Source organism: Balearica regulorum, chromosome Z (assembly GCF_011004875.1).
Source record: "Balearica regulorum gibbericeps isolate bBalReg1 chromosome Z, bBalReg1.pri, whole genome shotgun sequence".
NCBI classification, from domain to species: Eukaryota; Metazoa; Chordata; class Aves; order Gruiformes; family Gruidae; genus Balearica; species Balearica regulorum.
The window spans coordinates 71,420,647-71,445,842 of record NC_046220.1 but is presented as its reverse complement, the minus strand read 5'-3'; the positions used below and the strand labels follow the sequence as shown (position 1 = coordinate 71,445,842).

Genomic DNA, 25,196 nt, shown 5'->3' with positions numbered 1-25,196 from the left:
GGTGAAAGACAGTGACTTTCAGCTTTCCCCTTCTTGGAAGGCAGGTTTCTAATCCTAATTTCTTTAAAATTCTGAGTATTGAAGGTGAAATTCTAATTGTAACTGCGCAGCAGTAGTAATTTGTGACAGGAATGATCTGGCAAGAAGGCCCAACTGCAAGAAGGGGTTAAACTGGGCAGATAGAAATGCCAGAGAAAGAACGACTGCTTGCAAGAGAGTGAAGTTTCCCTTGGTGATGAAGTAAGAAACAGCCTCAGCATTTTCTTGCAGCTACCCTGGAATGGGAGAGCTCAGGGGCCACCTTTGGGCAGCAGAGCTGGGCTGGGAGACGGACCCAGGCTGGGCTGAGGTGCCCCATGCAACATCTCTCAGTATTGGTGCTGGTGCAAGTGTATTTAAGGAAGGTGCTTATGGTGCATCTTTGCAGACTCCATGTAGAACTGCATAGTACTGTGGTAAAACACTGCCCAATGTATTTTTCATTAAATTTTTCTTTTATATTTAAACAGAAATGTGTATTTAATTCACCTCAAGGGATACCATAAAAATTCCCCAACAGTGTCTAAGGCTCAAAACCAGCAAACCAACCCAGAAAAGCAAACATTTCCTCCCTTTGGTTACTCTGATTTAAAATCTCATGGTTTTGAAGATGTCACTCAATCATTGCATATTTGCAGTTTTCAGAATTTTGTATTCCTCCCTGAATTTATACCGTGAACGCCCAGACAGGTAGCCTCCTTCATGACCCCATTAGGTGTCAGATGGAACATGCAATGATGCTGAAGTCTGCCTGCCTGGATGATACAGTGGGTACTCAGCCAGCGAGACAACCAGGGTGCACAGCAGTCACAAGTGCAGGAAAAGAGCAACAAATGGCTGAGGAAAGGGAAAGTCTCATGCAGCACCAGGGGAGACCAGAGGCAATGCTCCCCTCCCTCCCTCTGTACCTCCACAGTGTTACCAGCAGTGAGAACAGTTCCTATACCCCACACTCCAGATCATTTTCAGACCAAAGAAAGCCCGCTGCCACCCTTCTCCCAAAAATCTGTTAAGTGAACTCATTTTTGGGGGGTTGTGGTTTTTTTTTTTCATCCCTTGTTTTTGATCTACGTGTCCTTTCATAACCAGCCAAGTTTTCCCCAGGGCGGCTCAGCCTGTGCATGGTGAGATGATTGTGGTGGCTGCCAGGAGAGCTGACAGCTTACACCAGACAGCTCCCCTGCTCCAGCACCTCCAGTTTGACGCCAGCACACTTCATGGCTGCCAGGGTGCAATGACTGACTGTCCTCCTCCTCCCTGTTGACTCCATACGGATGCAGTGAAGGCGGCTCTCTTCTTTGGGGCACTGGTAAGGCATCAGGCAGGAGCACTGGGTCTGCGTCTCTGGGAAAGACCGTGTTGGAGTTTTAGCTGCAAATGTCATGACCAAAACCGTATTTTATGGTTGGACAACATTTCAAAGTCCACCAGGGAAAAACACTATTGCAGGTTTGTGATACATTAGTTACAAAAAGCCTATAGTGCATACACTAGATGGTAGGGTATAGCGACAAAAGCAGCTTTAAATATCAGGTTTTTGCAGCAGTGGCCCATACAGAAGCAGAAATGAAGTATCCAACTATTTTTATCCACTGGCTTTCCCTGACCTTTCTTCTAAACAAAAAGATATTAAGTTGACTTTCTGTTCCCAATTATCCTTGCACACAATGTTGCTGTGAAATGGAGTCTTAAGGTCTATATTGTGTCAGCTTCTATTTCATTAAAGTTCCCTTTATGAATGCTAAGCTACCTGCTGCTGGCCTGTGGTAAAGCTCAGTCCTGCCTGTTATTTCATTATCCATTTCTGATCTAATCAGATTCTGACTCTTTATATTCTTTCCCAGAAATTCCCTAGGCAGGAAACTAAGTTTCTGCCCTCCCTTTCTTAAAACATATGAAAAATGTGTGTTTTCCTCCATTTAGCTGCTTTCACATGGTACTGCAATATCTTCTGCCTCTGTGTTGATCTCAACTACTCAATTCTTAGGAAAAGCAAAACTCCCATCTCCTAAATGTTTGTGCATACTCATGAGATGGAGAGGAGGAAAGTCCAATTCAAACCTCTTAAGCATCACAATGAAAACTTTAGTATTTTTCTCCTCTCTCTCTCTCATTTTTCCTCACTGAATAGGGCTCCTCTTCAGGCTTTTGAGAGAAAAACACTGAGGTGCTGGCACAGGATTCATCTTTAAGCCACTTTCACAGTGGGAGCAGATTTTTGCTTCTTAGGGGCTCTGGAATAAATAAGCCAAATATTTTTTTTAAATTATAACCCAGTTTTTTTTTAGAGGCTCCAACACAGTATGTCCCTTGAGAGGCACACGTATTCATGCCCTCTGCTTCAGCCCTACAAGGAACAACATCTCATGTGGTAATTTTACAGCCACCTACTTCAAACCCTGTGCTGCAGAAATCTTGCATCTTCCAAACAGGATTTTAGGACTGCTGCACACTGCTGTTGCTTTATTTATCATAAGTAGACAAGCTGTGATAAGGATCATATTTGTCTCTGGAAGCAAGTGAAGGAATGAGCATGGCTGCCACTCAGCCTTTTCCTGGCAAGTGCTTGATGTGCGCGGAATCAGCCAGCACCTCAGACATTTACAGGAAAACGTACTGCTCTTATCACCAAGTTACACAGTAAATAGCCAAGTTGCACAACAGTGCTTATAGAATAATCCTCTTAGGGATTTCACCAGCTTAGCTAGTTCATTAAAACTCTTAATAAATACAGTTTTTACATATGGGTATTTGCAAATTTCACTATTAAAATCCCATTAAGTCTGATGGCCCCAGTCTTGCTTTTTAAGTATTATAATGATTTAATTTAATAATTAAATTATATGGTACAGAGGGTGTGGCCCAAATTAACTCCTGCCGTACAAACTAGTGTTTATGGTAGCCTCACAGGGAATGGGTGATAACATTGCTGACTACATTGCTGTGATTAAAAACTCAAATGTTAATTCTCTGAAAAAGTTCCCTTAATCTCCAAGTTCCCTTTGTGCCTTACTAATGGGAAGTGGCAATGCTACACCATTTGTGCCTGAGGGAAAAGGCTCATATCCAAGTGTAATATTTGGTAACAGGGACATGGGACTGACCACACTTCCACACTCTTCTCACTGTAAATTGCTCAGATGGACCACAATGCCTATAAATCCCATTCTGGGAGTAATGAAGGCATCAGCATATTTTATTTTTAGATGGAAGGATCTAAATCCCACTATTCAGAAGTCATACCTGGACACTCCTCCCAGTCATAGCAGGTGTCATAGCCACAGGGCACTTTCTTCATGCTATCTGCAGAGAGTTTTGCCCTTTCAATAGCCCAGTCTACGTTGGAATCACCATGGCAAGGGCCAGCATGCAAGAAATGAAAAGACTGCTCTCCGAGGCACATTTCAGCTGAATACTGACAGCTGGGCTTGGTCACATTCTGTTCAGAAACAGCATGTAGCACACAGATGTCTTCTGAATAGTGGCTGCCCCAAGGGAAAAAGAAAAATTATTTTAGCAGGGTGTGGAACAAGTCCATGCTTCTAAACTCTCCACCAGCATCAGATGAAACACAGCAAAGCCATGGCTAGATTAGCTATCTGTCTAAAGACCTAAGGCTGTCCCAGCTACTGCAGGACCTGGACCTGATACAGCATAGTGCTGTGAGATGAGGAAGTTTTGGTCCTGTCCAACAGATGGGAGGTGAAGGACATGTTATCTCCACAAGGCGTGGGAAACTTCCACAGGACCTGGGGTGGCTTGGCTGAGTTAATGAAGCCCTGCAGCCATGTGTGCCAGACTGCCTCTGAGGCACAGTTAATTTGGGATCAACGGCAGGCAAACCCAGCCATGCTGCTTGTAGTTTCTTTCTGTGTTGTTTTTGGTTCCTGGGTGGATTCGTTCTCAGAAAAAGCAGGCATTTCCAAGCAGCATAATTTTGTGGAGCTTAGTCATGTACCAAAGAGCAAACAGTTCACCTTGTTTAGCCTCCTGAGTTAAACTTAGAGCTTTAGCCAACAAAACCTCTCTAGTTTTCAGAAGATTTGGCCTATATACTTTTGACAATGTCTATCACCCTTGAATATGCTCTCTTTCCACCCAAGGGCTCTTGAGAGAGAGAAGATACCTGGTTATTTGGGCACTGACACGAACGAGTCCCATGCTGAGGGACTTGCATGTGGTCACACAGGAGCCCTGTGGTGGAATGTGTGTTGATCTAAGCTATACAACAGCCCAGCTTGTATTCAAGCTATACTCATCTCTCTGATCTCCAGCCTCACACCACACCTCCATCCTGGCCAGTCATTTACTAAAAATCCTCTAGGATAACCCTCTATTCACTTGAAGGCTCGATGGTCTATGCAGGTCATGTTGTGTAAAGGGATGGTAAATCCAAGTCTTATGTATTTTTATATGCTCTGGAGACTGAAACATACAATGTATTTTGCAGCATGTTCATCTGAAAAAGGTGAATCTCAATCACAGGGAGCATGACCTACTATAGCAAGGTGATGACAGTGAAAATGTACAAATTGGAGGAGTGAAGAGAAGGAAGAATGGGGATCTCTGGTAGCAGATGGTAATGTAGATTAGAAGGACGTGCCCTGGTGCGCCATTTGGCTAATGTCATTGTTCATTAATTTCATAGTCTGTAAACGGGATTGTAGTTTGGATATAGAGGCATAGCTGGCTAATATCTGAACAGAGAGTAGCCCTGAATTGCTGTTGCCTTTTGTTACTCTTCCTGTTTTGTGTCACCATGGACTCTTGACCTATCAGTGGAGAACCTTCAACTTTTCTAATGAAAATACTTAACTTACCCACAGTCATCTTCTGGAGACATACAAATACACTGAGATCCAACCTGCTTTTGTCCAGGATTGCAAACACCTCTAATTTTAGTTTGCAAATCTGAAACAAAAGAGTGAGAGGTATTGTAACTAGTAACAAAGTGAACAGAAATACCTTAGACTTTTGCCATAAAACCTAAAATGGATTTATTTCCATTTATCCCATATTTCTTTCTTCAAAAGCTGCTGTAGTTAGGATTCCACAAGTATGCATCAGTCTTTGCAAAAATCACTGGAAAATTCTGTACAAGAAGAGAAGCTTAAGTTTCAGTAGAATGCATTTTCCTACTTTCACAAAATCTTGTTAATACATCTGGGGTTTGTTTTGTTTTGCTTTTAAGAAAACTCTTTCAGTATCTCAAGTTCATAATTAAAGTGTACAGTGCATTGCATCCAAAAATTCTGAACTTAATGCAGAGGTTTTGGGCTGAAATTATATGGCATTGTGGTGGGGACAAAGTAAAACCAAAATTAATGAACAGTTCCTATGTGTCTTAAAACCATTGATCTGCTTCCTAGGTGTAGCTAACTAAAACTATGCTGTTAATACCAGCAGTACAGAAATAGTAAAGTATATGCAGGTATACTAACCTTTTTCACATGTAATAGATCTCAAAATAGGAGGTATCCAGGACAGGTCGTTCCCACAGGTATACTGTGTTTGACCAGTGACTATAAACCCAGCTCGGCAGCTCAGCTTCATGGTTTCACCAATGCTGTAATGTTGCTTAAACGGGGAAATTGTGACACTGTCAGATGTTGGTGGCCTCAGGCACATCGAGGCTGTAACAAACAAGAAAAAAGTATAATTCTTGTCAGTTTTATGGTGTGTGGATATTTACAGCAAGTCATAATGCTTCATCTGAAGAGCCATAAAGACACTCAATAACACTGAACATTTGACTGACATTCAAATCTAGTAAGTATTTGACATATTTAAGTCTAGAAATTTTCAGCACACCATCATGGTCTTTTAAAAATATTTTTCAGTCAATAACTAAATAATTAGAATGTGTTTCTAATGTAAGCTAGTATAAGTAATTCAATTCTGCAGTTTAAAAATAATAAAAATGGCAGTAACAGCATATTGTAATTTTTCTTTTGTAAATGAAGCTATTAACAAAACAATTAAAATGAATGGCAATAGAAAGCTCATAAGTATAATCAGGCAATTTTTTTTTTATAAAATGAACACTAAGTCAATGAAATCACACCGAGTTCTAGAAAACTACCGGAATCTCTCCTGTTAGCAAACCCAGGTCAGTTCTGATCCTCAATTCTTAATTGGACTATAAATAATTCAAGGTGTTGATTTATTGTGGGGATTTTCAAGGCACCCTGGGGTGGTGATGGTGGTTAGAGACAGATCAGCCATTTAATATAAGAAGTGGTAGACAAATTTCTCTAAGAAAACTCTCTTCAGCAAAACTGTCATCAACTTAAAGATATCTGTGTAAGTGTGGAAACAAAAGATGAGTCCTTCTGTTAAAGGTATTTAAAACTAGACAAAAGAAGAATTTCACAGCATAGATCTGAGGGTTTTCTAAAGGACTGAATATTACAATATCCTTACAAAGCACATAATAATAACACTTCTGAATTGAAAGAGGAATGATGTAGTGACTCAGTAGGTTTCTGCCATCTCTACATGAAACACCTTCTTAAAATGCTATCTTTTCAGATATCATTACAGATTCCTTTGTTAAAACCTGTATTAAAATCTATTCTACTTCTTTATCTTCTGCTTCTGTTTTGTTACCAGGCTACATTAGTTTTCTCTTTCTTACGTTGACATTCAACAGGTTGCTGTGTCCAGGTTTGATCTGGCAGACACCGAAGGAATTGATAGCCATTGAGGACATGACCACTCACACAGGCGATTTCGGCTTCTTCCCCCACAGCATACTGGTTCTTTTCATTCTACAAAAAAGAAAACAAAAAGCCCCTCAAAAATCTATGGCAACAAGACTGGACATTGTCAAAAGAAACAGTGATAAAAGCCTGATGATACGATGTAATGAATGAGTGCTTTTCCTATTCTGAAATATGAGTCATCCACTCACCTATGTAATGATATGTTTACCCAGCCGCACTAACTGATGTCATGGTTACAAGACAAGGATTCAAGGACCACTGTTTGAAATGGATTTTACCTTACCTTTTCTTCAGTTGTTGACAGACTTTGGTGGACTAGAGTCCCACACCATGCCACATACACAGCAACATGCTCACTAGCACAGTAACTGGCTTGGGTGTCAGGCGCGTGTAACAAAGAAGTTGTAATGTTTTCCAGCTCTGCAACTACTAAACTTTCCTTCTATATCACTCGTTTTTCACGCTTACCCTGATAAAGCCATTTTCTGGTGGGTCTGGCCTCGAACATCCCAACTCAGGTTCACCAATAGGGACATCCTCTTCTCTTCTGGCTTCATCATCATTTATACAAGGAGCACCTCTGAAAAGTAAAAATTTGCTGATAAAGGATGTATCTTAAGCGTTGCTGTCACCAAATAGCAATGGCAGAATGTCAGGAGCTTTGGCCAGGAATGCTGTGAGTGTGTCCTGTCCTGTCCCCCCGGTGCAAAAACTTTATTCCTTTAAATAAAAGATGGTGGATATCAAAAATGGCAGGTGTCGATAGGAGGGAGATTGTGAGAGCACTAAAAAAGTGATAGATACAGGGCTACAATCGCTATCAACATAACTCATGAGATATTTTTGTAGAGTAAGGAAAAGAGGCAAAGAACAGTGTATGGAGGAAGTCTCTAAGGAGTCCATGTGATTTGGTTGGGTTTAAGACAAGCACAGTCAAAACCTGCCTGTTGCCATCAGGGAATGGTTAAATGAGGCTGATGTTTGTGAGCATGGAGCGGTACAGTCTGCAGTGTCTAACTGAGCTGTGTAACAAAGAGCTGTGGAGCCCATTGCTTTTAGTCCTCTCCTACCCACCCCAGAATTTCCTCTGTAGCCATTACAGCAGGGGTGATTAAAATCCTGCTTCAGCTCTTGGTTCCAGTAGAAAGACCATCTGTACAAAGCCTTGCTCTCGAAGATGCAAGAAACTGAGCCAGTTTGGGGGCAGAGTTGTGATTTTAAGTTGAAACCATGCAAAACCAGTACATCAGACATACTAAAAGGGGGAATATGAAAAGCTTGATAGTTTCAGTGGAATCATCTCTGAGACTGAGTTCAGACCCAAACCTCTAAGAAAAGAGGATGTAATGTTAAAAAACCAGAAACTGTGAACTACCATGAACAGAAGCAGATGAGTTCTCCATGGCTTTGGACAAGAAGCCATGCAAAGAAGGTAAGAGATCAACAGGCATACTTTAGTATGTAATTCATCAGCCATTTTCTAGGAATAAACTATAAATATATCCAAACTTTAAGCTAGTTGCAAAAATTTTCAGACATTTCCTTCTTTCAGCCCCACCACAGAAGTTCAGATGGGAGAATTGACTGCTATTTCTCCTTGGTAGTCACAAAGCCATTCTGGAGGGCTCCTTAACTCTGCCCCATGACTACGGAGATCTTTTGATCTACCATCTTCTTACCTGTCCATGAACACAGAAACATAACAATCCTCCTCTTCTTCCCATTCACCTTCACAGGCCTTTCCACCGTTCATCGGGGAGGGGTTATTACACTCCCGGGTCCTTCTTGTTTTGAAGGAAGCGTCGCATGGACTCCATTCAGACCAGCAACCCCAGCGCCCATCTACAGCAACTGCAAGAAAGAAAAGAAATCCCATCTTTTGGTAGATCTATACCATATACAGTATTTCTCTTAAAGCCACATATGAAGGGGATGGTGGTAAATTCATAACAGCCATTTTCAGAGGATTTAAAACTGTTACTATTAGTAGATTGTCTGTAGAATGTGAAGTTTTTCAAAAAGAAAGCCAAATTCCAGCTGCTTCATGAAAACCTAAAATATATCTTCCTTTCTAGTTTTGATTTAAGTAACTTTCAAACATAGAAGCATTTTCTACTTTTATTGCACACAGAGATGTCGAGTTTTCATGGTGCTGACAACCTTTTTAGATAGCTCAGTATTTAATGAATTATTAAATAAATCTGAGCTCTAACACAGTGTGTAAACCCCAAATCTACATCTTATGCATGCTAAGTTAAAACACTACTGTCTTTTCTTAACCCCTGGGGTATTTCGTCTGTGCCACCATGAAGCATATACATATATATATTTATATATATAAACATATTTATTTTACTATTATTATGCTATTATTATTTTATTTAAACACCTTTTCATTTCCGCATGCAATACACTTTCTACATTCATGTCTCTCTGCATATCTTCAATTGTTTATTCATTTGAAAATAGGTCTTTATCCAGGTCACATAATGAGGCCTGTAGCTGCTTAAGTGACTTTTCCTTCTGTCTCCTTTTGGTTCTGGAATATAAATATATGTTATAGCAAATTTAATACTGTAAGTCTCTTCTGTTTTCCATAGGTATGGCACTAGTGTCAATGTCATTCGAAAACCTGTTCATATTAAATTGTTCTTTAAATTCTTCAGAATTATGATTGTGTTCTCTCTCTTTAAAACAACTGAGTTTTCCTTCCACATTGTAACCAACAATTTTTATCTCCTTTAGCCATTTAGTCTTAAGCACAAGAGGCTATAGGAAAACCTAAGGAATGGGTTTCTTAAATTTTGCATCAATTATATTTGATCTCAACTACATCCTTATTGCTGAACAGCTCATTTCCTATTATCTTAATTACGTAGCTAAGGAATCTTTAACCATGTCTTACAATTTCTTTTGAGATGTGCCTATTCAGTTTGATCTTTTTATTTTTAATCCTACCTTTATTCTTACACTTTCTGACCATCACCATGTGGTAAGAAGTGCTATGGATTCCCTAGTAAGGGAAGGTTATGTCAGATTCATCTTTAATAGATACCAAAGGACCATATTTACATTATGACAGTATCACCCCAGATACCTGATGTGTAACCTGGAGCTCGTGTCTCACAGTTTTTGCCGTAGGTACCAGCCTGGCACAGGCAGAGGCACTCCGTCCCAGAAAACACAGGCCTGCCATTGTTGGGGCACGGGGCACACTGGCAAGGGTCAAACCTGCCCACGTATTCTCTCAGGGCTCTCCTCAGGTTGCGACGTTTGGTCACGGCACATGGCACGTTCTTCACCAAATCCAGGATGGGCGACACCTGTTAGACAGCCATTCAGTAAGCTGTTACCTAGACACAGCACGGTCCTGCTGGGCGTAGCTGCAGGATTTTAAAGGCACTAGAGACTACATATGAAGCTATATCACACAGGAGTCAGGCGTGTTGAAAGTTATGGATGGTTTAATGGAGCATGACAGTGCTATACATCTATATTATCCTGTTTATATTGCTTTTATTTCCCCAATTTAGGGCTCTCTGAGCCAGTGGAAAACTAACCAAGTGGGATACCATGTCTAAAAATTCAGGACACCATAGATGACGTGCGGTTTGCTTACACCCAGTCCTTGCCATCTGAGACATCCTTAGACTGCCTTCAGGAGCTCAGCAGCTGCAGTGGGAGAAAGATGTCTGCATGCTGCCTTCAGGCAGGTTTTGCCATTTGCCTCCAGTACTTTGCTGCTGCTGCTGCGGAGCGGCTGCTGCACCAGCCAGGGAGCTCAGTGCACTCACAACAGCGCTGGCATGCTGCGTTAAATGAGCACGACGGAGATATCAGGGACTGCTGTTTTGTTTCAGTTTAGCTATGTGTCATACTTCGCAACATAGGTCTGACAAGGGAAAGAGCACCAGAACAAAAAGTGTTCCCAGCAGCACGCACTGCCTTCCTGCACGGTGACTAACCCCTGCCCATGCCTGAGCTCCTGCTGATGCCAGAGTAGTTCGTTCGTATTCCCTCATATTCTCACTGTCCATGGATGATGCAAACCTGGTGTGGCTTATAAACCAACACCATGCATGCTAATAAATGTTTTATATGTTTATGTTATGCCCATATGTATGCACATTCATATCACACACAGCATCATCCCAATTTAAAAGACAAAACACCTGCAGAGGTCTCTCAAGAGCTGCTAATTGGTGAGTGCTTTACTATCTCAATGTTTTTCTTGCTCTTCTCCTACCTCGAAGTCAATCACCACGGGATTGTCCTTTGTTGATTCCAGCCAGTTTGTGAAGACTGTGTGTCCTGGAAAAGCCCCCTTTTTCTCCCAGGCCAGAGCTGCCGCGTACTCTGACCTGCCACCTTTTACCAGGGAGACAGACTGTTCGGCTGACTCCAAAATGGAACCTGAAAGGTCATTTCATCACAGTATTGTCAGACAAAGGCCTCCAAAGACAGCGGATGTAGAAAGACTTCTAAGAAAAAGTGTAATAGGATATAAAACAATATAGTAAGATCAATTTTTTTGAAGCTACCCTTGGAAGAATGAAGTATAAGCTCAGAAAAACAGTCCCCACTACGACAGCAAAGTGTCATAGTCTTCTGAATGGAGTGTCTGAGACCTTAGCCATGGAGATATTCAGAACTATACAAGACACTTGTGGAAAACGCAGGGAGGACAGCAGGCTCCTCTAGAAGAACCCACTGCAAGGCAAGATCCATAGTCCCAGCTATAAACACCTGAGGAATGGAAATTGATCATAAAATGAGGACCAAAAAATGGTGGAGGTTATGAAATCCCTGTTTTAGTGATGCAGATCATGATATTTTTTGGCATTTCCAGGGAGCTCCTGCACCTAGATGTCTGTTGGCATGAGGAAGAGGGGAGGGGAAGGTCAGGGAGTGTGTTATTGCTGCCCAACTTACTCAAAGACCCCTGAGCAGCCCTTAAAGAAGATCAGGGACTCAGTCATGATCGCACGTTTCTAGCTGTGCTCATTTCCCAGTTCAGCATGCCTGGTCCTATACCCAGGGCTGTGGGGAATGTTTGTCAGATCCATGACTGACTGGAAGAGCCAGTGCCACCGGATCTACAATGATGGTGCTCCAGAGCAGAGGAAGAGCACTCTTACATCATAATTTCTTTTGCAAGTAAGAGGATGTTTCCAGTGCTTGCTTCAGAGACAAACAGTGAAACACTGCCTCCTCTGACAGTGAGTGGTGGAGGAGCATCTGTAGTTCTACAAAGCTAGGAGGTCACCTTGGGTACCTAGCTGAGGGGAATGGTATCTCTCAGGGCAAGTAACAGGACATGGACCCTGTTCTCATCATCGTCACCTTCGTGTTTCACAGTCATCCTGTTAGTGGTGCATCTGGTACTGACTTTCTTTTTCTTCCAGAATAACACGCGCCTTGTTGTTTCTGTTCGGACACACTCCATTGATTCATCCACTGTGAGGCCTAGAAATACCACAGAGCAGCAGCTTTATCCCCATAACAATGTTACGTGATGGCACCATGCTCCCAGGCTCCCACGTCAAGGTCAGCCATCACAGATCTCCCTGCTCCTCACCCACCACTAGAGACTTCATTACTGCAGGCACCTGCTTCCCAGGTATAAACAGCATTGGACTGAGTCATGCTTACCATACCCTTTAGATACACTCCCATACCCATGAAAGTTACAGCTGTGGCATTAAGGATCACAGCTTTTAACCTTAGATTTCCACTTTTGTGGTATTGTCTTTTCATTTTGACAGTCTGGCAGTCATGTGACTATTTTTAGAGTAATTTCTCATCAATACCAACAAGTTTAATGACTGTATCCCAAAAAGTACCACTTATAACTCTCAGATCACAGTGTCACACTGAAGTGTGCTGGCACACCTTTTCCTGGTGGCACCGGGTCTTGATCTGAAGGTCTTAAGAGGTTTCCCTGAACACAATGATGTTTACCAAGTAAGGAACTCTTGAGCTTTTCAAATTAAGAGAGTGTACCACAAAAATTTCTTCTTGCTCTATATTTAGGCAGTGTGAGTAATTCCTGGGTCTATGCAAGTCTAAAGGATTTTTTGCTGTTGGAGAACTTACTATGTGGTGTAAGACCTAAAAACAGTGATAAGAAAAGCTAGTAAACAAATCATGATATTTTCTTGTTAAAGATTACATACCTGAGTTCTTCAATTCCTCAGAGCTGTACTGGTAAAGAATGTCATAAGAACCACCCATCTTGCCAGAGGTGTAGTAATGAGTGCCAAAGTCATCAAATATTCTGCTGTATAAAGCGTAGTTGTACTCCAGGGGTAGGTGGTTAAGTGCTTTTAGAAAGATGTCTGAGAGCTGCAGATCTGACTGCTTCATTGTGAAGTTTGCAACAGAAATGACTTTATGGACTCTAATAAAGTTGGAATTCTAGAAATAAAATATATATAAAAAAAAAGGAGGAGTCTTAGCACCTTCACAGGTAGTTAACTGCAGAAAGTAGAGGAGCCAAGAGTACATCCTGAGATATATTGCAAGAACTAATTAATCATGTGTATCACGCTACTTTAACCATGTACAATCTCACCCTGGAGTTTCCAAGAGCCCTATGAGGTTCTTGAGGACAATGCTCATTACTCCTTTACATTGTGGGAGTATGTAGCATTCCAACAAAAATTAGGACTCCCTGAGCACCTACCAAACAGAAAGCAAAAGGATTCCTGCAATAACAAACACACCAGCAATTGATAAGACAACCAAAAGTCTCAGAAGAAAGGCTTCAGTTTATGAGCATCCACGGTTTGTTTGCAACTAATCTGTTGAGTGGGTGTTTTGGATACTAACTCACTCTTATGAAGTGTCACAATTCATCAGTCTGCTAAACTAAACTAAACCTAAACTAAACTAAAACTAAACCTAAACCATAAGGATAAAGATCTCATGGAGCTCAAGGGTCAGGCTGTTAATGTGAGAGGCAAAAAAAAAGAAAGTAAGTTTGAAAACTGGAAACATCTCTTACATTTAGAAAAAAAATATGTTTTTGAAACAGCTAATTCATATATTTTTGCAATGCTAGAGGCTGTTTGTGTAGGAGTTTAACTAAATAGAAATGAGAGGAATAGAAAATACTGAAAGAAGGGATTTATAAAGTGACAAAGGGAACTAATGGCACAAGGCTGAAGCAAAGAAATCAAGAGCAAAAGGAGGGGCAGGAAACTGGAGCAAATGACCAACCAGCAGATAGGAAAGATAAAACAATTTTTTACTGATTTATACACGGATTCTTCTGCTAAATTTTGCTGCTGGTAGATTGGCTGTACTCCACTTCTGTCTCCAAGGTCACTTGGCTTAGAAGACACAAGGATGCATCTAGACAGAGAGTTCTCCCAGCCAGGACTGATGCTTGAGCTGGACCTCAGCTCTCAGTTCTGCACAGCACTACTCATTTCAGTGATCTCATTTGCACATTGGAAAATAAGCTACTCAGCTTTCTGCTGCAGTGACAATATGAATGGAAGAAATAGGACACGTAACAATTCCCAGATTATATTCATCTCCTAAAATACCCTGTAGTAACATCAGTTTTAGAATTTTCAGGTGATTTAGGTTCTGATCCTCAATTTTCAGCTAACACTTCAGTTACAACACACAAAATTGCAGACCACTTGGCAGATACTGATTGTAAAAGCTTAGTTGGTTTTAGAATACACTTGCATGCTAAATATGAATTTCTGCTTGACATGTATCTCACATTTGCATTTTCTGCTAGTAAAAGTATCTTAAGTGCCTTTATTACTAGCAATTAAGTGCTTTTATTACTAGCAATTTACCTTACAGTTGTCAAACCCAGTGATTTCTATGTTAAATCCCTGAGGCACACTCAGTGTTGGAAACCCTCACTTGTAGAACAATCCCGGGAAATTGGATTTCAAAGTCCCCATCATTTCTGGGCACATGTTTAATCATAGTGGTAAACCCTGGTACCTGTAGCAAGCTTGATGCACAAGTACCAGGTATTAATACAAAATGTGAGTATATCAGGGATGATTATTCCCAAAGAAAGCCTGGTCTAAATCAAGCATTTTGTTATACAAACTACTTCTTTGACAAAAACCAGCCAAACACAAACTGAGCTGGACTGATGTTGACGTTTCTGTGGATGTGATATTTCTGAGATTATCTTTATGACCAAGTGCATCTTAGCAGCCATGAGACTCCAACATGTAAGTTAGTTACCAAATCAAAAACTAATGTAGATTAATTCCCAGCACATGCATATATATAACGTTCCTGAGTGCACTTTGTTTCTTTTTAGAGTTGTCTGCTACTGTTACTACATGGTGTTCAGCCTTCTTAATCCATAACTAGGACAGGGAAAGAAGTGGTTTACCCAATCTGGTAATCTTAAATATATGTCAAAACTAGTGTGCACTTGTAGCCCAGAAAGCCAACCGTGTCCTGGGCTGCATCAAAAGAGGTGTGACCAGCAGGTCGAGGGAGGTGATCCTGCCCTTCTACTCCGCTCTGGTGAGACCCCACCTGGAGTACAGCGTCCAGCTCTGGGGGCCCCAGTACAGGAGAGACATGGAGCTGTTGGAGATACTCCAGAGGAGGGCCACAAAGCTGATCAGAGGGCTGGAGCACCTCTCCTATGAGGACAGGCTGAGACAGTTGGGATTGTTCAGCCTGGAGAAGAGAAGGCTCCAGGAAGATCTAATTGCGGCCTTCCAGTACCTGAAGGGGCCTACAGGAAAGCTGGTGAGGGACTGTTTATCAGGGAGTGTAGTGACAGGACAAGGGGTAATGGTTTAAGCTGAAGGAAGGTCAATTTAGATTAGATATTAGGAAGAAATTCTTTACTGTTAGAGTGGTGAGGCACTGGCACAGGTTGCCCAGAGAGGTTGTGGATGCCCCTTCCCTGGAAGTGTTTAAGACCAGGTTGGATGGGGCTTTGGGCTACGTGGTCTAGTGGAGGGTGTCCCTGCCCATGGCAGGTGGGATGGAACTAGATGATCTTTGAGGTCCCTTCCAACCCAAATCATTCTATGATTCTATGATTGTATGCTTTTTTAAGTGGAATAAGCCTATGGTTTCTGTACCGAAAATGGAAAAGCACACTACATTACAGAAGTTATGTAACAACCAGGAACATCCTGTAGTATCAGAAGACAAATTTTATAATTCATAGTTCTAGAGTTGTTTTGTTTTAAATGTAATGCCAATGCCTTGATAAGGAAAGTAGCCTTTGGTAGCTCAGTTCTGAAACGAGCAGACAAAAATCAAATGAAAGGAAGAAATTGGAGGCAACATTCAATTACCTTTTCATGTGAAGCTTCAATGGCTTTCTTGAAGGAAGAAGATGATGTGACTTTAACACGTGTCTTTCTTGAGAATAAAAATGGGATACCAGAAGAACTTCGAGCACCATGAGTAGATGAACTACTTTCATGAGCACTGTCACTCAGGGGAGTCAAATCATTGTAGAAATCTGATGTTACATCATCCTCTTCATCTGTTACCTGGAGATTCAGTACAGAAAAACACATTTGCTCAAATAATAATCTGAAACAGAAACCTATTAAGCAATGAATCTTGATTTTTTTTTTAATGGAAGAAACATGCCTGATTGTTTGAGACATGGCAGTAAGCTAAAAAACTGTTCTTAACACAAAAGATAAGACAGAGAAAAGTTGATAGGCAAGATGAATATAAGATAAGAATTAGACTTACTAACAGGCATTTATACGAGAAAAAAAGAAAAAAGCATGTAACACTTTATTCTAAAATTCCTCACCCCCATGTCCCAAAGCTTAGAAATAATTCTCAAAAACTGTTTCAACACACTTTTCAAAGACTCTCAGACCTTCATGCTATGTCCACACTATGACTAAGTCCCAGTCACATGGCTTCTATATTGTACAAGGTAAAGAGCTTGATGTTTTGTGTCCTTTCTTCTCAACTCCCAACCAGAGGAATGAACAGGGTTCAAGAGTATTCTTAGAGTATACTTAGAGTCTTAGAGTATACTTGTGGTGTTAGCACCAATACTGCATGATGCACTAAGGGTAGGTGGGGAGGAACCGGGAGCAAACCTGCCAGATCAAGTTGGTAAACCTCAGTGGTGCTGTTGTGGAAAGCACTAAGACAACTTTAGCATCAGTTCAGAAATTACTCATTTCCCAACACTCAGGGAAATCCCTGTGGGTGTTTCAAAGATTCATTTTTTTTCCCTGCTCTAGACTTGCGTAGTTAGAAGGGCTGCTAAGGACCTTGGGACGTGACGTGGTCCATTCGCCCAATCCACTTCCATTCTCCAGGAAGTCATATGCTTTTGCATGAAAACACACTGGAGGTCCAAGAAGAAAGCCTGATCCAGTGACCCTTCTATACCAAAGGCTGCTCTAAATTTTAAAAGATATAGCTGCATTCTCAAAGATGAGATTCACAAACCTTTGACAGTTCTGCAAATGGACATCAGTAACTTAATAAACCACACATCTTTAAGGAGACCTGGGCAAACCAAGGCTTGTTTTTCCCCATTGAATATTTCTGCACACAGTAATTTTTCACCATTATTAACAAAACCTACATATCACGGCCAAACTAATTGCAGTTTCCATGGAACATATTACTGTGTCCTTTGTTCAGTTGCTCCTGATAAAGTAATGCTAAAACCTCAGAGCATTCATGGCAAAAATCAGCCGTTCAGATTTCATTCATTAGTTGAGCTTTTTTAATGTCCTGCATTCCTTCCTTCCCACAGCAGTATCTATTGGCTTCAGACAGAGCCTGCCAATATGTGCACAGCCAGATGTTGTGCCCTAACCATGGTATTCAAAGTATTTTCTAAATGTCAGTGTCTAAAAGTCTAAAATATCAGCGTCTAAAAAAAATCAGTGATTGCCAGATTTTTTATAAGATACAAGCCAGGTTCATTTTATCCTTGGCCTGTCCCACAAGACTCCTTCCCAGTCTGTGTACTTCTCATCCTTCTTCCCCAGACTCAGTGTCTGCCTCCTCTCCTTGCTGTTCTTCGGAGGGGCAAGAAGGGAACAGGCAGGACTCAGGGGCTGAAATGGCTCAGCGAGGAACCTGTGTCCCAAGGCTGCAGCAGACTAGAAGGAAGCTGGCGTTAGGACAGCCGTAGGTACCACAAGGATACAGCAGTGACGCTGAAATGAGCTTGGACTTGAACGAGCCTCTGGCCAGATTATGTCAGGGTTAGGAGCAAGGCCCTTGGTACCAAGTCAGAACAAAGGTGCGGCCACAGCCATGAGGAAGCAGGAGAGAAGCCCAAATCAATCATATTGGCTCTGATACATGATGCAGTGAGTAAACACAGATCTGAAAGGCATGAGAAGAGCCACCCGAGTGCTCAATTTATCCCATTTCCATGCATCACCTGAAGCATGTTCAGGCCTCACCAGGTTGATTAATCTTGTCCTAAAACACACATTACTGCCTAGAACTTGAACACATAACTTGGATTGTGATTATGGCAGTGTTTTTTCAACCAGCAGTTGCTGCTTGAGAATACCTGAAAGCTGACAGCCTCCAGGTTTGCAGGAACACGATATGATTTCCTGGTCTCATTGTGCTTCACTGTTGTGCATTGTCCTCCATTGAATGAGTTGCCAAGGACTTCCCCTCTGCTCTCTCCTGCCAGAACATGAAATCTAACAAAAAATTATTTCCAGAGATTAAAATCCCAGAAAGACATACAAGCTTGAAACATTTAGTGGTATGTAACTGCACTGAAGATTTTGTAGGTTTAAAGGAAATGGAATGAGTATCCAGATTATGTTACTGCTTTGAAAGAAGTTCCTCTACAAGACCTTCTTGTTCACACTGAATTCACCTGAAAAATGCTGCAGTAGCAATCCTGTTTCCTACTTTCCAGCACTGTCTAACCCTCTAGGTAATCCCAATGCCAGCACGAAACAGTCACTTTTAAGCAGAGAAACACCTAAAAATGGCCTAGGAAAATAAAAAGCAGTTCTTAATTTCTGCCATAAGTAATGCTACCAGAGTGCACCAAGTTCAAAATTCAATTAAAAAATGCAGGACTACCTGGGACAAGCACCCCATGTTTAGGTTTTACACTGCTTAAGTTAGTATCCTGGATGAGGTGATGGTTGGTATCGTGTCAAATATATCATAGACGAGCAAACATTCGTAGAGGAACATCCTCGAAATCTCTGAAGTGCTTGGCATAACTGAGCTGGAAGTTGCCAGTACGTGATGCTCTGGTTGCTGTGAGGCAGGAAGGGTCACTCAGACAGCCGTGCTCCCTGACAGCTCTTTATCCAGTGCACCAGCATTGCAGAGCAGGACTGGCAAATGCAGTGGGCAAGCCTGATGGTTTGGCTGCATTTTTATAATTTCTTGTTAATTTTAAATTGAGAGATTATGTGCTTTAATAGGATACTCTCACAAGCTAGTCGGGGATTATCTTGTTTATGTAAATTAGTGAGATAAAAATCTCAAGTTTATGAAAAATAAGCAAAGCTGGCTTACCCATTTCCTATTAACTGCACACCTGGGATGCTCTCATACTTTCTGTTACACACGCTCTTCTTCCTCCCACAATTCCTTTCATCAGAGTTATCCCCACAGTCATTTTCTCCATTACATTCCAACTTTTTTGCAATACAGCGACCTGTACCAGAGAAACAGCTTTATGCAAAGATTCACCATGTCTGAATGCAGAAAAGGGCAGACTGTCTTTTTCCCTGTTAAAAGTGTGAACTTGTCATAGGAATTAACAGTGAGACAGTGTAATGCCTAGATTATTCCAATAAGAAATGGTTGTCTCAGTTCTGCCAGTTTTGCCTTGCTTTGAAGCTGCAAAGTCTTAATTAAAAGTTTAGCAAAAGGATATGTGGGTAAAATTATTTTGAGACTAATCAGGTATATTTAAATTGAAGCAAACAAGAAATACCCTCAAATAAAAACAGTGCGAGTTTATGTTCAGACAAACTCTATGGATATGTTTTCTTTGCACATGAAAAATATGTGCAAAGAAATATTATTGGAACAGTGCTACTATCTAGCTATCATGGTGATACTGACATCCCAGGCTAGAGATTGCACTTGAACTACTTTTAGTTACAGAAGAAACTGCAAACATCAGCTGCTACTTATACATATGAAATCCTTAGGTAGACTTTTCTTCCTGCTCCTCTTCCCTGGAATTTGTTCATGGAACATACAAGATCTGGATCATCTGGACCTTTTTTGTCTCAGTGTCTAATCTTTTGACTATCTAATAATGCAGCAGTTACACAATGAAGACTATCATTACCACTTTCACATTGAAATTTATTCTTGCAATCAACCTCCACTATGTTGCAGAGCTTAGTTGGGAAGCATGGGCGGGAATCCACCAGCGGCTCAGGACAGGCCTGACCCCCAAACTGGGATGGTCGCAGGAGTGTCCGGACACGAAACTGAAAGGCAGAAGAAACAAAACCAGAGTTGTTTGTATGAGCTGTTTTTGTTGCCTCCCAGGCAGAGCCACGTGCCTCAGTGCTGCTGAAGCTTTATCAAAACCAGAGCCCCGAAGGAAATAATCAGGGTTTTTTGTCCTTACATCCCGCCACACCATCCACCCAGGTAAGGCAGGCAGGGAACTGAAATCCAAGAGCCTCAATAGCCCTGAAGGACCATACATGATTAAACATTTGACAACCTGGGCTATATCACTGGAGGAATCAGAAGTTCAGTCCCTGTATCTTCAGTTTTAAAAGTACTGTAGGAAATGGTGTGTGAACAGGCTTGTGGAGATTTATCCTGCTCTTTATCATCACTTGAAATAGAAACACTCTGACAGCGGCATGTATCCCCATCCCCAAACCAGCTGGCCTGGCTCCCACACATGGGGCCTCTTATCTGTGGAGCGCTGGATGACTGGGGAGGACAAAAATGGTTTTCCTAAAAGTTCCTGTTACCAAAGAACATCTGGGAGCAAAATCCGGAGCTTACTGGGTTTTCTTTCCCCAAGTCAGTACCCTCCATGCAGAATAACAAAGCTGAAGGCTAGCAGCCTTTTTTCAGATATGTTTTCCACTCCACTTCAAGGGACTGCTAGTGAGACCGCTGTGCATGTGACTGAACAGTTCCTCCTCTAAGAATTTTTCCCTATTGGAAAAGCACAGTTCCTTGAAGACTTCTGTTATTTCCCTTCCTGTAGACAGACTGTGGAGTCAAATAATGCAGGAAGATGACTAGTAAAAATCAGTAAAAAATCAGGAATGGCTATGAAGGGAGAGTGCAAGGAGCATCAGCAGACCATCTGAAGGCTTTTGAGCTCAAGATAACCCTTCCTTGTACTCCACTGGGAATCCATAACACTCATTATATTTCTTGTGTGAGCTTCCACCTCTGCATCCCTACCCCTCACTGGCAGCTTGCTTACAATAGTCTTCACACATACCTTGGAAGTCACGTCCTCCTTTCTGATGGTTGTTTATATTTATAAAGGTCACAAGCAGTGATGTTTATAGCTTGGAGGGAAAAAATGGATCGCAGTCCACAAAAGCACCTTTTTGCTTCAAGCAGCAAAGATGTTGCATCAATATTTAAAGTTAATAAAAATGAACAACGCTTCTACATATGAATATGTAAGAAACCCAGCCATTTAAGAGGATATTGATTACAAAAAAATCAGTTCAATTGAGAGCAATGTCCCCTTTCAGCTCTTGCAGTTTGTTTGCTGACTCCCACTCTCTCACTGTTTGTCCCTGTTCTGCTCTCGTACTCTCCATCCCAACTGCAGGATGGGAACCCCACAGGGAGGTTCATATCTCACGCTTAGAACAGCTTCTTCATGTCTTCCTCATCCTGCATGGGCATCAGAAATTTGTATGTGTATGTAAAGATATACTTATGATAACTGACATGATTTTCAAGATTGCTTTCCAGGCATGGATTTCTGAAGCTCAGCAGGACATTCAGAGGGCTGTAGTCCGTGTCTGCCCAGAAACTCAGAGCCACTATCATGGTCAGCCTCAAAGCTCAGACCCACCAGCCACATAAATACCCCAAACAATCTGCACTCAGCTCCTCTCCACTCCCTACAAACTTGTACTTGCCAGGGCTTGGTTTCTTTAGGTCAAATCCACTTGAACATGACTTTTCACCTCTTCCCTCTCTGCCATCTCACCTCTAAGTCTTGATCGTCAGTCAACAGACACAAGCCCAGGAAGAAAAAACACCATCCTGGGGCTTTGTTCCACAGATATTAAGCACATCCACCTGTTTTTTGTGTAGGCTATAAAGGTTGGGGGAATTGTGCCCTGGATTTCTTAACAGCAATCTCAAACTGACCCTGACTATCAGTGTAAGATACAGCCTGAACATTTCCAGCCAGTGCTGGTTAGAATTTGCCAGTTAATTCTTTTTAACAGATGATTTGATCCTATTTTTCTTGTCTTTAGATCATACAGAATGCTATGGATAAGCTAAAGATTCTGTGACTTTCTCCTGCTTAAACAGATGTGAACTCTAAAGCTTAATTTAAGCTTTATGTGGAAAACTCATCTTTAATTGTGACAATGGAACTTTTGAAGCAAGTTCTCATAAATGGATTTATGCTACTAATTCAGCCCTTTCTAGTTTGATCTGCTTATTTTAACTTGTTCCTTGTTCTCTCCATCTTCTACTGTTATAATTCACAACCAATTTCCCTTGTTAACATAAACTGTCATTTTGCAGATCAATTGCCATAAAGTTGAATGTCTGAAACAAAGAGATCTCTTAAGCATAATTTCTTGCATTTAACCCAAATAATACATTTTCTACCTACTTGTTTTTTAATGCATGGGTCACATTCTGACCAAGGGCCAAAGTCTCCAAGCTGACAGTTGATAGGACATGTTTGCTGGTTACATGCACGAGATTCCTGCTTTGTGCACAGCTGGTCACAGAAGTTTTGGCTATAATATTCATCCATCTTTATTTGCCTAAAAAAATTTAACATGTTATGCTAGGAAGAAATCATAGACAGATCATAGATGTTCTCTAACTGTGGGTGAAGGCTGATAAAATTATTTGAGTCCAATGAAAAAAACTTGAGAGATAATAGGTAGTTGCAGAATGTTGATTAAAAGAAAAATCCAAATATAGCTTAAGTTTACAGAGCAATTCTTTTTGATTCATGTCACTTCAAATGTCCCAGAGAAGAGCTACAGAGAGAGCCAGGTGGAAAAGTAGGGATTTCTCACAAGTTTAGAATATACCACTGAATTGCATCCAATATGGTGCTGATGAATCTTTGTTTGACTTTAACTGTTTTCATAAAATTAATCATACAGGGACAAACTTTCTGTAGGCTTGCCACACTGGAGCTCAGCCCTCCCGTGGCATTGCTCTGCGCTGGGAGAGCTCCTGGAAAGGGACGCTGAGCGCTGGCCCTGTGTGCTCACGCGGACTGGTTGCTCAATGCACGCTGCTGGCAAGGCCATCATAGGACCTGGCTGTTCTCTCCTCACTACACATGTTGACAGATGCAGGTTGGTTTGGAGGCACTGTAATGCTCCATATGCAAAATTGTGTAATTTTTAAGTCTTGCAATTAAAATATAACCTATTCATCAGGTAAACAGTTTCTCAGTATATTATGGAAGCTGGAGCTTCAGACACAGGTCCCCCTCCCCAGAAGTGGTATTTTCTCAGGGAATAAATAGAAACATAGAAGTAGTGAGATAGTTTGGCCTTACCTGTGCCTGGTCTGTGTGCCATAATTGCAGGTTTGTGAACAGGCAGACCACGACCCCCATGGGTAATGTTCACAGTAGCACCCCTGGCTGCTCCCAATCACCAGGCTCAGCAGCATCAGGTGCATTAACATAGTCTTGTCTGTAGTGAAGGTGTCCATCTACCACACATGGACAGGTACCAAAAGCTTAAGAAACTATCATCACAGTTGTGCCTGTATTCTTAGAGACATATCTAATATGCAGAGTCTAAATCTGCTTCACAATACAAAGTTACTAAGCAGTGTACTTAGAAAGGTAATAATGCATGATGCACAATTATCAAAAATTTTGTTGATACTTTAAGTACCAGAAGTCACAATGTCTTTTTTGGCCGCTTACTTATCAGGAGTACTAATCATGATTGCACATTATTTCTATTTAAGACGTTGCTTATAAATCGTTTTGAACATTACAAATAAAAACCTGCTATTGCTCTTCATTGCTTAGAAGTATTCTCAAAAATATTTTCTAAGAATAAGAATAAAAGCATGAGACAGTTCTTCCTATAAACCATGTGAAACAATAAACAAGATTTTAAGAGTAAGCAGTCCCATCTATTACCCTGTAACCAATTCATTTTCACATGCTTAGAAATTTCCTTAGCATGAGTGTTTTGCTGCAGTGAATCCTTCCTTAAGCTTTTTGTTGTTCTTAGTTTTGACTAGCCTGTCTAAATCACAAACCATCACTATTCAAAGCTCATCTGAATTTTCTACCAACAGAAGAAAACAGAACAGCTAGCCTATTTCTCACTCCAGTGGTCAATCAAACTTTATTTGTTGAGGCAGAAGGTTATAGGCAGTCTTTAGGAAGCAATAATGCTTAGTAAACTTGAAAAATGTTTTCCAGACAAACTATTTGCTCTTTGAAAAATGCAGAAGATTTTTGCCCTTCATTGTAAGATTGAATGAACACTAAATTTGATAGGCTGTTAAGAGTAGAACATTATAATTTGGTTTTGCCTCAAAAAAAGAAAACCCAGTAGGAAGTTTTAAAAATAAGTATTTATTTTAACATAATACTCCAGAAGATTTCATTTTGAAAAGTTTGAAATGAAATGTGCAACTGTTTTCTATTTTAGGTTTTTAGCCACATATGCTATTATGATTTTATACCTTGCTGAGAAAAAATGAAACTGTGTCAAGTCAAAACATTGCTTCCTCCTTTAGTAAAGAAAGGCAGTAAGTCTTCACATAGCTGTAGTAGTGAGAACTCAGAACACTTTTTACACAACAATTCATCAATGAACAAACCTTTCAGAGACATTTAAGTATAATCAAACCCAAAATACAGTAAAGCTGAAGACAGAGAAATCAACAGTCTTGCCAATGAACCAAAAGGAGGACAAATATTACATCTTTTTTCCTTACCTGGGTTCCTGGCTCCTCGCACCAACGCTGCTGGCTTAGGACGGAGATGAAGCCCTACAGGACTCCCTAAATTACTGTGTTCATTCCTTCACTCTACTGTACACAGAAAAACTCCGTTTATTCTCACCTGTGAGCAAAACTCCAACCAATCAATACATCAGAAGAATATCGACAGCCATATAGATGTAAGTACATGAAAGATTAATTCAAACTTGTAAAGAAAAAAAACCCACAAAATACTTCCCCATATGTCTTGTAACCTGTGTGCATTGAAGCCAACTAAAGAGCTTCTTTATTAACTTGCTGTAAGACTGTTAG

General features: G+C 41.0%; 2 protein-coding genes across 3 annotated transcripts in view; both read right to left on the bottom strand.

Moving 5' to 3' along the window:
* RPL37 (ribosomal protein L37) overlaps window positions 1-25,196 on the bottom strand; it is a 350,006-nt gene that overhangs the window by 51,766 nt on the left and 273,044 nt on the right. The window lies entirely within an intron of this gene.
* C6 (complement C6) lies at window positions 1,070-25,146 on the bottom strand. 2 transcript variants are annotated; one of them, XM_010308757.2, is made up of 18 exons: window positions 24,879-25,001; window positions 23,470-23,627; window positions 22,558-22,714; window positions 20,056-20,200; window positions 19,269-19,410; window positions 18,289-18,427; window positions 16,070-16,270; window positions 12,941-13,181; window positions 12,108-12,230; window positions 11,011-11,177; window positions 9,862-10,087; window positions 8,444-8,615; window positions 7,233-7,344; window positions 6,677-6,809; window positions 5,481-5,672; window positions 4,860-4,950; window positions 3,283-3,524; window positions 1,070-1,383 (listed from the first exon to the last, which is right to left on the bottom strand). In XM_010308757.2, exons 2-18 carry the CDS (start codon window positions 23,625-23,627, stop codon window positions 1,202-1,204), a joined length of 2,823 nt encoding a protein of 940 aa, XP_010307059.1. In that variant the 5' UTR covers window positions 24,879-25,001; the 3' UTR covers window positions 1,070-1,201. The 2 variants fall into 2 exon arrangements, with proteins under 2 accessions (XP_010307059.1, XP_075596554.1); XM_075740439.1 differs by lacking the exons at window positions 9,862-10,087; window positions 11,011-11,177 and having other exon boundaries at window positions 24,879-25,146.